Genomic DNA, 12,760 nt, shown 5'->3' with positions numbered 1-12,760 from the left:
ACATCAGTAGGGCTGGCTTGTCAAACCGGTGTTGGAGCTTGCAGGCGTGCTGACATTATTCACTGCCAGGGAGAAAGGTATACCTGTGTCGCCACCACTGGGTGTGTTGTCCTCACACTCGAGTTAACTATCCCAAACTCAAAGTGTCCTTGACTCATCGCGCACATGGAAAGAAGGAGCAATTTTAGATGATCAAGTAAAAGGAGGACCAAAATCTAATTGTGTAAACAACCGATACAATTCAGAAAGCATGGAAACGAACAGGTTTGAAAATAAAAACAACGGTAGGACGCTTTTTTTGTTTGATTTTGCTAATTGAAGTTCGTTCAAAATGGCGTGGAAGTAAATTGCAATGGGTGTTTATCATTTTTCTTACATTTTAAATGTTTGCAATCAACACTTGGTTGAATTAAGATCACATGCATATGCTTAAGATTGGTTATACTGTGCCAAAAGGTGTGGCAGCCTGTTTCACCTGCTTCAAAGAAAAGTGTTGCTCACAGTTGAAGACAAACAAACCCCTACTGCAAACACTGTTATCGACACGGCTCACATTTCTCTCCTCAGAATTAACTGTGTTTGTAGAAAATGGCAGGTTTATTAGCACGCTTTTTAACCCTCCTGTTGTCTTCGGGTCAAATTGATTTGGACTGATTTACTACTTTCATCAATCATAACTTTTTAGTTTTACATTCGATTGCATTAAGGCTTTCACTTTCATTGAATTTTGGATGATTTAGTCAACTTTGTAACACCATGGTGTTCCCGCCGTAAAGAAAAGGAATTAACAACCATCCGGATCAGATAAAACACACACACACACACACACACACACACACACACACACACACACACACACACACACACACACACACACACACACACACACACACACACACACACACCACACACACCACACACACACACACACACACACACACACACACACACACAACACACACACACACACACACACACAACCACACACAACAACACACACTAGATGTGTCCCCCCCCTTATGTGCCCCTCCCCCCACATGGATCACACCTGGCACACGCAATACATGTTCAGTGTCTATCCTTTGTGTATTTACTGCAGTTGTTCATGTAAAACCAGTAGTCTGATACAATATTTACAGTTTGAAAGGGTGTTAAATGAAATGTGGTGATGATTAATGGTTTTTGTGTTAATGTAGTAGCAGTTAAAACAGGACCGGTCAAATTTGACCGCGAACACCAAAGTAAGGGGGGGGAGACACTAGGAGGGTTAAAGTGAGTACATCAGGTTAAATCACAACACCTGACAGTACCGTTATGTCACCACTGGATGGGGCCCGAGAGTTAAAACACAGCATCCCAGTTCTTTAATTATAAAGGAACATTCTCACTTATTCTTTTGGCAGTTGTGGATGCACAGTATTAAGCAGTAACTTTATAAACCTTGTTACTTTATATAACCTATAACACCATTGTTAAAATGTTTTATCATTTGTTCAATGATGAGATGGATTCACCCTTTAAATTATGTATTTATCTCTGACAAAGCTAACATCAGTGACATGTAAACTGGGATTCTGTATTGTTAGCTAACAATTGTTATCCCTGATGCATTGCTACATTTTGCTAACGTTTCTGACACTACAAACTATTTTAGGACATAAAGGTAAAGTCATTATGTTTGTATTCACTATAGTTCTACAATTGAACTACTTTGCACCTTTAATTTAAATATAAGTTTTTTTTTTAGTAGGGTATTTTTTTGTGGTTTGCGGAGGCCTATGAACTTTGAACAAGTGGATCGTTTATTAAAATAGAGCTAATTGAGTTGGATTTTTTATTTATTATTGCATATATAGTATAAGATTTTATTATATATTTTTTGTTCACATGAAGTCAACAATAACTACTGTTTCTAACTAGCTTGCCTTTAGTAAACCAAACTGTAGTATTATATAATGCTTTCTCTTTTTTTAAAGTATTTGGTAGTTTTTTATAAAAAGTGGGTTCCCCAACACACAACTAAACTATAGAAAATCTGTTCATTATCTTCCCTGCCTGGATATTTTTTCACTTTAACTATAGGGTCTTTGGTGTTTTCAAATAGTCGTCAAAATAGGTTAACTTGTTTCCCTTAAATGTCCTATAAAATTACTTGAGTATACCATCATTTAGCACAAGCTGAATGGAGGTTTTAAACCCCCTCATATTGCCATGGTGTGTAACATTACACATGGCCGCTGCCTGGCTCAGCTGACAGATAGAGTGAACTTTGAAAGGGGCAGCCTGGTACACGCCCTTCCACACACTGTTCTGTCCCTTTGGAAACACAGTCCATTTGTATCAGCACCTCAGGGCAACATGAGCTGCCTGCAAAGCCGACCCAAACTCAGCAGATCTAAGGAATTACTCCGCTATGCCAAAAGCCAGGAGGAGATACAAATTAACCTAAAGCTATTAGGTATGCTGCACTGCAAATATTTTAAGGATCTTTTAGTAACCGATGTGACCCATCCAGGGTCAAGCTACATGCTTTGTTGTCACAGGTCTCAGCTTGTTTTATTGTGTAAGGCTGTACAACTTTGCATGGTAAAGGGCTTTTAATCAGCCAGATTTGTTGCTTGTGGTTTCGGAAATTCACATGCAGTTTTCCGATGAGATGATTGTAATCGAGAAGATAAGAACAGTTTAAGGTTTGAGTCAAGTTCATTGAGTAAATGGGTTTCAGCTGAGTAGGTTTGCAGAAATGAGGTGTTTAATCTTATGGATTGTACTCTCTGCTACTCTGTTAAACAGGTCTGGAGAATGATAGGGACCTCCAGTTCCTCCTGCAGGGGGGAGACCTCCTCAAGGTCCGCTCCTCATCCTGGAAAAAGACCCGCTACTTCAGACTCATGGAGGACTGCAAGACCATGTTCCGGGAATCAAAGAGAACCTTCAAGACAAGCAAGACCTGTGAGTGCTGCTGCAGTCCCAGCTTCCCACCTTCATGTGTGTGAGACACACACATATGGAACTTGCACACATCTGTGTGGTGTTGTGGTGGACACGTGTCAAAGTCTTATTTATTTATACCTTTTGTGTCTCCTGTGCTGAGACAAGTATGACCGTCTATTCTCAGATGAGATTTTTCCTATTATAAAAATGAAGGAGTGATCACAAGGCTATAAAAGGCTATGTCTAAGAGTCCATTGTATTATCAGACACAACTGTATTGCTCATGATAGGAAGGATATGTTTTGTGGGTGTGTTTATCAAGATAGGGATTTTTTTTATAGTGTTTGAAGGAGTGGTTGTTATGGCTCTGGCTATATGCCTTTGATCACATCCACGTTTTCATCAAGTCTCAGTTTGATAACGGCAGTAAGGTGATGTCTTTTTTTTTTCTATGGCCGCGTGTTATCACATGCTTCCCTCAAAAGAATCCAACACCTTTGCATAGTAGTTACTCTGTAAAGCAGCTGTTAAAATGCAGGTCCTAGAAGCTTGTCATGTGACGTCAGTAAACTGCAAACATCAGGTTTATGTTTACCAAAAAGGCGGTACCTGAAGACACTAAAAGTACTTCCCTTTTCGTAATACAAAATAATATTGTATAATTCCTATGGCAGAATATTATTTTCTAAATTATATCCTGTAATTTTCTTTTATGAATTCGTTTTTTTGTCAGGTTTCTATTATCAAACAGGTTAAAAATAATTTGGCGAAGATGTTCTGCATGTAGGGTTTAATTCGAGACCCCTGTCTAGTTAGACTTTTCTACACAAAAATGGTGATGTCCTCATTACCAAAAGTACTTTAGATTAATTAAATGTTTAATAAATATGATGATTCTCATACAATTTTCATTGTAAAATAAAACAATTTTTTCAGTTTTGGTCGATGAAATCTCAGCGGTGCGAATGGGACGTCAGTCAGATGGCCTGAAGAAGAACACGGAGGAGAACGTGGAGAGCCGCTGTTTCTCCATCATGTTCAAGGGCCGCCGCAAGAACCTGGACCTCATCGCCAGCTCCGAGGACGAGGCCAGGCAGTGGGTCGACAGCCTGCAGAAAATACTGTCTAGCTTAAACAACCTCAGCACCCAGGAGAAGACGGAGCAGTATCCTTTTGAAGTTACTACAGGTTTGACTGTGGATGTTTCTCTGTGGTTAATGAGTTGATTGCAGACAGAAAGATGGCGTTGTATCCTTACATGACAAACTTTTCAGTTGGATCTTCAGCTGCCTCAGGAAATCGGACAAGAACAAAGACGATAAGCTGAGTCTGTCAGAGCTCAAGAACTTTATGCATCTGATTAACATCGAGGTGGATGACGACTACGCTGAGATGCTCTTTGAGGTGATGCCTTCGGATATTTTTAATTATTCAGAAAAAAACTAATCTTAAGTAAATATCCTTAGGAGCCCATAAATAGATAAATATATAATAACACCAGGTAGAGTTGGCAGCACATGTTCTCTGCCTTGTCTTGGCTGCAGACCATGTATGAGTGTCAAAAATACCCTTTACATAATCTTAAAACAACAAATGTTAATGATTATACCATACAAGATAACGTTATAAATGTGGATAAAAGACTTAAAAAACGATTCCTGTTAACGTCTTCCCATTGTTTTACTAATAAGATCCCTTTTTACTGCATTCATAATACATTTCCATATTACAGAAATGCGACAAATCCAATTCTGGGTACCTGGCCGGAGAGGAGATCAAACATTTCTATGACCTGTTGACTCATCGGGAGGAAATAGACGTGATCTACGGGGAGTACGCTAAAACGTCGGGCTTTATGAGTCCTCAGAACCTGGTGGACTTCCTGAAGAAAGAACAGAGGGAGGACGCAACGCTGGCTGATGCACACAACATAATCCAGAAGCATGAGCCAGACGAAAATGGTCAGTACCTCATGTGAAATAAGGGCTTTTTGTTTCAGGTGATTAGTTCATAATGTGGAAGTCAGTCGGCATCACAGCTCTGCTGGATTTCCTGCTTTACATATGATCAGGGAGTGACATACTGCTGGGCTCTGATATTATGGCTTCTAAAGTGAAGCTATGTAGTTATTTATCTATTTCAATTGTGGTGACTTATGTTTCATCTCTCGGGAATGTGATTGGTTTAGTTTATTTTCATTACATTACATTTTGTTTCAACGTGACTTGCAATACGTGCCTAACACCCTGAAGAAACAAAGTTAAAAAAGCAAGCATCCCACAAGTACATTAGCTTTCAATCAGCCAAACAATTGTGAGTGCTAATTCATTAGCTTCAACTAAGCCTTTCAAGTGCTACAAAAAGTGAGAATAAAAAGAAAGAATTCAATATTAGCCCAGGTGCAGTTAAAAAGGTGCATTTCCTTAGCATTAGATTGTTGGTATTTAAGAATCCTTCGCTTATCTTTCACTATGAATCCATAACATGATCACTATATAAACTGTGAGGCTTCAATCTCAGATCCAGAAACTCAAAAATAGGGCTCCATTGTTGTTTAAAAGGCAAACATTTGCCCAATGAAAGCTTGTGCTCTGGTGCATTCACAGCAATAAATAACTGAATACTGCCTCAGGGGTTTGCCCTGTAATAAAGAATACAGGTGGAGATGCACGCTCATTTTGCAAACTCCCCAAGAGTTAGATGAGAAGATAGATACCACTCTCCATGAATGCTAAATATGTCAAGGAGGCAGATGCTTTAGTTTAGCTTAGCACAACAACTGGACTTTGGAGAGAGAGGTTAAGGCTAGAGATTAACGTATTTTTAAATATATGTGCGCGTATGAGTGTATGGTGGTTGTTTTGTATCCTGGCTCCAGTATGTTGTGTACGTCCTCAGAAATGTATTAAATTATTAGCAAATATATCTCTGACTTGACTCTTTGCAAAGTAAGATCAATACTCGTAACAGAAACGTTAGAGCTAGAAGCTGAAGCATCTTCCATATAGATCGTGGAACAAAAACAGATAGTGTGTGAGTTTTACAGTGACTGGTAAATATCATGTCACTGATGATAGATCAATATTTACAAAGTAAAATACCATGCAGGGAAGCCAGCTAACAAGTTAGACGGGCCCTTTGATGTCAAGAGCTTATCAATATCAACATGCATAAACCTAAAGCAATATCCAGTGACAGTCAACACAGTCTATTCAGTGTTGTTGGTGCTTCTCATTATAATGTATTTTATGGATGTCTTACATACATGCACCACAGCTGAGGACATGATGTAAAGATGTATAGCGCGAACAAGCCCATATAGTTTTGCACCTGAGTAATCAGGTCATTTGTTTAGATTTTTTTCTGATCCTTTTGTGAATTCCTGGATAAATGATTGGCTCCTTTGTCACTTTTGACATGTCCTTGTGTCCTTTTAGCCAAAGAGAAGAAGCTGCTGTCCAAAGATGGCTTCCTCATGTACATGCACCATCCAGAGGCCTTGGTCCTCAACCCCGATCACAGAGAGGTGTACCAGGACATGGATCAGCCCCTCAACCACTACTTCATCTCCTCCTCCCACAACACCTACCTCATGGAGGATCAGCTCCAAGGGCCCAGCAGCACGGAGGCTTATGTCAGGTAAAGATCGGTCCTTCATGTACTGATTACATCACTGCAGTCTGCAGATATGAATACATGTATTAGTCTCTGGTTATCTCTATATCCCAATGTGAGGACTTTAAGGCCTGTGTACCGGAAATTATTTTCAAAGCAAACTTTTCTGATCAGAAAACATCCAGTTTGACAACCACAATCATAAGGAAATGCCTAATCATAGAATATCAAACATTTACCAAATTAAAATGTTTGTCTCATGGAGCATTACAGAATATACAGCACTGCTCTTAGACCCTCTCAGCGTAAATGGAATAACTTTTCAAAAGAAAACCCAACGATTAACTCAGCGAGATGAGAGAACTCAGGGAGAATCAAAAAGTGGGTATCTCTCTGGGAGAAATTTGATGTAATGCATTTTTTCATAGTTCTATAGTTTTCTTTTTAACCATCAAATGCTCAAAGATTATTTTGAAGTGAATAATTATATTCTATGCCTCTACTGTGACATGTTTTCATGCTTTAATGTTGAAAAAGTACTTTCTTTTTTGCTGAGCCCAGTCTGCCCTGATTGGTTAGCTGTTCGGCTTTTTGCGATTGGTCAACCACTTAGAGATGTCCCACCCCTTAGCCTATTCCATACAATGTGTGGAGCGCTAGCCAATAGAAGCGTGAGTGTTACATAGTGATGTCACCAAGGCATAGGGCCTCTTTAAGGGTTTATCAACGATTACTCTCAAGCAGCCTGAGAGAGCCTTTCTTCAGTCCCTAATGTTAACTGTGCCTCTCTCAGGGCTCTGCTGAAGGGCTGCCGCTGTGTGGAGCTGGACTGCTGGGACGGGTCAGAAGGTGAGCCGGAGATCTACCACGGCTACACACTCACCTCTAAGATCCTCTTCAAAGATGCCATCAAAGCCATCAAGGAGTATGCCTTTAAGGTGTGTATACTATCCACTAATATCCCTTAGCAAAATGTTTGTCTTGTTCTGACTTCTCTTTGTTTTCTCAGACGTCCGATTACCCGGTTATCCTCTCCTTGGAGAACCACTGCAGTGTGGAGCAGCAGGAAGTCATGGCCCACCACATGAGCTCCATCCTGGGCAGTGCCCTCATCACCTCCCCCCTGGGGAATGGCATGCCCAAATGCTTTCCATCTCCAGAGGTATGTATTGTATTTATTGGTATCATTTTACTTTGGTTTTATCCTATTCTATTTTCTATGTAAAACGTTCTTATTTCCGCTACTTCCTTGCATCCTTATGACCGTGTGTGTGTGCCTCTAGGAGCTGAAGGGAAAGTTCCTGATCAAAGGAAAGAGGTTAAACAAACTGGAGGCCACTTTTGCTCCTGATAACACTGAAGATGACGAAGAGGACGTGACGGAGGAGGAAGAGTCAGACGACGAAGATCAGGACCAAGAGAAAAAGAAGGTGGGGTAATGGCATCAGGAGAGTAAATAAATTATCTCCGTTTACACATTTTTACAAGACTTTTGAACTCACATTGACTCTGTAGGAGAAAAAGAAGCTGAAGCTGGCGAAGGCGCTGTCCGACATGGTGGTCTACTGTAAGAGCGTCCACTTCCACGGCTTCGAGGACGCCAGGCAACACCTGAGCTTCTATGAGATGTCGTCCTTCAAGGAGAACAAGGCCTTAGAGCTGGCAGCGGAGTCGGGTAAGAGAGAGTTTAGGTTTAGTAGTTTAGCATTCAAAAACTTACATTTTCTATTCAAACCTCAATAGATTACTTTTGAAATGTATAATATGCAACATGTCAAAAAATATTTAGACCCATGTGAGTGTGGTTAAGAATACTTTTAAACATCGACAAATCTGTTGTTTTAATCAACACAATGATACGTTTTTATTTGGGTGAATTCAAAGCGCTAGCATGGTCTGCCAGAAGCTGTCCTAAATTGACTTTTTATTCCGTTTTAAAACACAAATATTTTTCGATAGCCTTACATTTTTTATTTCAACTTTTGTGGATTTTAACTATATATTTCAACTTATTGCATGATTTTAGTCATCTGACATCTGGATCTCACATGTTCAGAGACAAGCCAAGAAAGAGTTAGCAGAAGCCAACCCGCATCAGGAAAACATCAATGTTTTTACGCGAAACTGCTCCATTTAGAGTTTTTACTGGTTTTAATCACCTGGTTTGTTTGTTTTGGAGAGGAGGAGACCTCTGTAGATCATTCGGCTCCAGGTAAACACCTCCTGAATAATGAACAATGATGAAATCCTAACCAGGACTTCAGGACAGTGCCAAAAAACTCCGCCTTTTGTTATTACCTTAAAATGAGTGCCCCTTAGTGGCAGATAATTATATATTGTAGGTTTAAGTTCTGAATTAGGGCTGACTTGGAAACCATTATGTATTTAAAATCCTGCATGGTCACCACAAAAAGTATTGACATTTTTTAGAGCTCTTTTGATTCAAATTTACTGAGAAGTTGTGCAAACCTAAAAGGATTTCAACAAGATGACACCAGTTGTCCTCGCTTGGTGATAATAGTTATAATGGCACCTTTCAGAATAAAGGGCACATAATGTAATAAAGTGTCTGTGATGATATAAAAACTCTGTAAATAACTCTTCCTCCATGCTTCCTCTGCAGCTAATGCCTACATCCATCACAACGTGGAGAAGCTGAGTCGCATATATCCAGCCGGCTGCAGGACCAACTCCTCCAACTACAGCCCCGTGCCTCTGTGGAGCGCCGGCTGCCAAGTCGGTACGTACATTTAACCAATGGGAAGCAGCTTCTTATTTCTGATTCATCATTATACCTTCCCTCCTTTTCAGTGGCTCTTAACTTCCAGACAACCTGCACAGACATGGACGTAAACCAGGGCAGATTCCTGATTAACGGAAAGAGCGGCTACGTCCTGAAACCGGCCTACATGAGGGACCCAGCCTCAGAGTTTGACCCCGTCACACTGACCCGAGGAGACTGGCTGCAGCACAAGACGCTCCACATCATGGTGAGCTGTTATAAAACACAACTCACTGTCCCATCCCTTTAAAATCCTGCTGTGGTGAAGAAAGGATTTCATGTTCTGGGCAACCTGTCTTCAGGTTATTTCAGGCCAGCAGCTCCCCAAACTGAGCAAGAAGAAATCCTCCATCGTGGACCCGCTGGTGAGGGTGGAGGTGTACGGAGTGCCGGATGATAATGCAGAGGAAAAGACCAATGCTATCGATAACAATGGTACCTTCCCCTTTAAAACACAATACACACGTTTTTTAACTAAAGATTGCATTTTTTCTGATCTCTTGGAGGTATGCTTTCTTTAAAGATTGAAGTTTAAATCGAGTACGTTGATATTCAAATTCTACATTTGCTTTACAGCCTGTTTTTGTACATTAAGCTACACTCATATTCTTTGTATTATACTTTTGGTAGAATAAGATTCCAGTGCTGACTGGAGGAGATTGCTTCTGGACCGTATTATCTGAACATTTCCAAAACTTCTCATGCTATATACATTTTAAAAGTTAACATGAATTCAAGCTAGATATTATATTTCACATGTATTAAATGTTTTATTATCTAAGGAAAATATTCCCTCTAGAACCATATATATATATTTTTTGTAAAAATGATATGTATATCTGCAATAATAAGAAATCTTAATTTTTAAATAATCTTTTTCAGGTTGAAGACATACTTTACATTTAACATAGCCAATGCAACTTATTTATTTTCAACACAGTGACATAATGTTAATTTTGTGAAATATAGAAGAACTATTTGTCGTGTCTTCAGCATCCTTTTAGAAACATGGCGTCTCTACAGCTACTGGCCTCAATAGACCAGAATGCAATGCAGCCACAGAAAATATAAGATTTGGCATTAGTTGTTACTTCCTGTTTACTCTGAGATACGTCATTTTCATGTTAAACTATTAGCTAACCACATGTACGGCCATGGGGGCTGTTTACAAATGCATTGTGGGAAAGCCTCTAAAGCAGAAGTTTCAGGGCCGGTTCGGAGCTGGAGCTTGAAAAGCACCGGGTTTTCCTCTTCACACCGCAGCGGAGCAGCCTCTTAGCTCCGGAATCCGGTTCGTTTCAAGCACCAAAATATTGTCCGGCCAGAGCAAAAGCACCGCAAACGTCACGCTTACGTCCAGGCGGGGGCAGGGGCGGGATCAACTCCTGAACAACAACAAAAAGCCGGCGTTGTATCCAGTTTGAACACAACGATGGAGAAACGTAACAAGCAGCAGTGGTCCACTGAAGAGACCAGCTACCTACTGGGAATCTGGTCTTCCGAAGAGGTACAGAGGAAGCTGGAGCACAATCGGCCATTGTTGTTGTTGTCGTCGGTGTCAGCTGTGAGGGGTTTCCGCGCGGTTTGGCTTTATGAAGCAGGCACGCAAACGGTTACGTCATGACGCAAACGATGACGCAACGACGCAACACCAGTCGGACTCTGGGCAGTGTGAAAAGAGCCGGAGCTAAACCGAAGAACCGGTTCTGAACCTGAAAAGCTCTAGCACGGAGCTTGAACCGGAGTTGCGTTGGTGTGAATGAGGTAGAAGAGGCAGGTGGAAAGATCACCAAGAATTCGAGGAATGCATCAGTAATTATAACGTGTCACTTTATTTTTCCTGTCGAAGGTTTTAACCCAGAATGGAATGAGAACATGGAGTTTAACGTGCACGTGCCTGAGCTGGCCCTGGTGCGCTTCACCGTCGAAGACCACGACTCAGCGACTTCTAATGAGTTTGTGGGGCAGTACACGCTCCCATTCAACAGCTTAAGAATGGGTGAGTTTGATCAAAAACACTGATTGTCGTTGGTTTCCACCCTTCATTAATGAACAGAGACGGGAACTATCCCATCTTTGGCCGAGCATAGAGAAGTCAATTGACACTCTGCGACTAAGAGCTCTTCATATTTTCTGATGACTGACTGTCACCACTCTATGCTCCGACGCAGGATACAGACATGTGCCGCTGCTCAATAAGAACGGAGACGTCCTCCCCTCAGCTGGACTCTTTGTATACATCATGGTGACGGATGCCAACTGAGAACGTCACCGCCAAAGACCTGCATCACACAGCCACGTTCCAGCTGCTTTTAAATGTATTTTTTATGCTCCTTAGTTTTATAGCTTAACTTATTGGCTTGATTCCAGTAGTTTTAATAGCTACTCCAAACAACAAATCAGTCTACAAAACAAGGGACACAAACTTCATCTGCAATCGGACATCAGTTGGATTGGTAACAGGGCCGTTTCTAGCTTTTTGGGGGCCCTATGCAAGATGCTGTTTGGGGGCCCTAGTTTTGACAGTTTTTTAACTACAATGGGGGGGATTCCGAAGCCTTTAAGATGATATGTGGAGATGCATCAATCTGTTACACTTTAATAGGAAAACAGGCTAATTTCACGAAAACCAAGCAATTGAAAATTACAAAAAATAATATTAAAAAGGTATAATAAGGCTCCTCTATGTCAATAAATGCAAGAGATGCAGTATTTTCTCAACAATGTTTAATTTACATTTTTCATCTTCCTCAGACATCACTCATTGGCTGTCAGCCAATGAGTGATCGTTGGGCTGTCAGCCCATGATTTGGACTTTATTACCCCAAAAACCCAAGCCACAGCTTTGCTATCATTGCAGTTTAGTCGTGTTTATATCCTACATTGGATTTGTAAGCATATAATGCTTCACCGAACACACAGTGGCGACTGGTCATTAGGTCACACAGCCCCACCTAGTATCAGCAGAAAGTATTACAAATAATGATTACAAAAAAATGCAAAAAATAAATAACAAAATATATAAAATATATTTTAAGATCATGGTTGATCATCTGATTCGTCTGTATATTGCTGTTTTAGTCTGTGTTCTTCTAATTAGTGTCTACAGCAGGAGTGCCCACACTTTTTTGGCTGGTGAGCTACTTTTGAAATGACCAGCTCACCGAGGTCGACCAACCAAAAATAAAATCCCAAATTGCAAGGGTTGCTGAATAACACATTTGATTTATATATGGGATAACTACAATAGGGCTGCAACAAACGACTAATTTGATAATCGATTAATCGACTATTCGGACTATTATGCCTTGCACAATTTCTCAAACGCTCTTATTTAGCCATCAACTTTTAGATTTAGCTTGAGGTTGTTTTAGGCATGTGGAAACTAACAATGAAGACAATAAAGATGAATACTTGATTCAAAAATAC

General features: G+C 40.5%; 1 protein-coding gene across 3 annotated transcripts; it reads left to right on the top strand.

Moving 5' to 3' along the window:
• The first annotated feature begins 40 nt into the window (after nt 1-40).
• On the top strand, nt 41-12,247 carry LOC117556585 (1-phosphatidylinositol 4,5-bisphosphate phosphodiesterase delta-1-like). Of its 3 annotated transcripts, none has more exons than XM_034231977.1 (15): nt 41-284; nt 2,794-2,952; nt 3,871-4,099; nt 4,209-4,338; nt 4,667-4,895; nt 6,372-6,573; nt 7,343-7,487; nt 7,559-7,711; nt 7,833-7,979; nt 8,065-8,224; nt 9,173-9,289; nt 9,361-9,539; nt 9,634-9,766; nt 11,181-11,330; nt 11,503-12,247. In XM_034231977.1, the coding sequence occupies exons 1-15, from the start codon at nt 251-253 to the stop codon at nt 11,592-11,594; spliced, it is 2,259 nt and encodes a 752-aa protein (XP_034087868.1). In that variant the 5' UTR covers nt 41-250; the 3' UTR covers nt 11,595-12,247. The 3 variants fall into 3 exon arrangements, with proteins under 3 accessions (XP_034087868.1, XP_034087867.1, XP_034087869.1); XM_034231976.1 differs by having other exon boundaries at nt 2,794-2,988; XM_034231978.1 differs by lacking the exons at nt 11,181-11,330; nt 11,503-12,247 and adding an exon at nt 9,962-10,658 and having other exon boundaries at nt 2,794-2,988.
• The last annotated feature ends 513 nt before the right edge of the window (nt 12,248-12,760 follow it).

Source organism: Gymnodraco acuticeps, unplaced genomic scaffold (assembly GCF_902827175.1).
Source record: "Gymnodraco acuticeps unplaced genomic scaffold, fGymAcu1.1, whole genome shotgun sequence".
Taxonomy (NCBI): Eukaryota; Metazoa; Chordata; class Actinopteri; order Perciformes; family Bathydraconidae; genus Gymnodraco; species Gymnodraco acuticeps.
The sequence above is the reverse complement of the archived record's forward strand: the minus strand, read 5'-3'. Positions and strand labels throughout refer to the sequence as shown.

Excerpts from the sequence above, each read along its gene's own strand:
- LOC117556585 (XM_034231976.1), top strand. The coding sequence starts at position 251 with ATGGAAACGAACAGGTTTGAAAATAAAAACAACG. Across the intron at positions 4,339-4,666 it reads ACGCTGAGATGCTCTTTGAG|AAATGCGACAAATCCAATTC; the intron begins GTGATGCCTTCG and ends TCCATATTACAG. Across the intron at positions 11,331-11,502 it reads ATTCAACAGCTTAAGAATGG|GATACAGACATGTGCCGCTG; the intron begins GTGAGTTTGATC and ends GCTCCGACGCAG.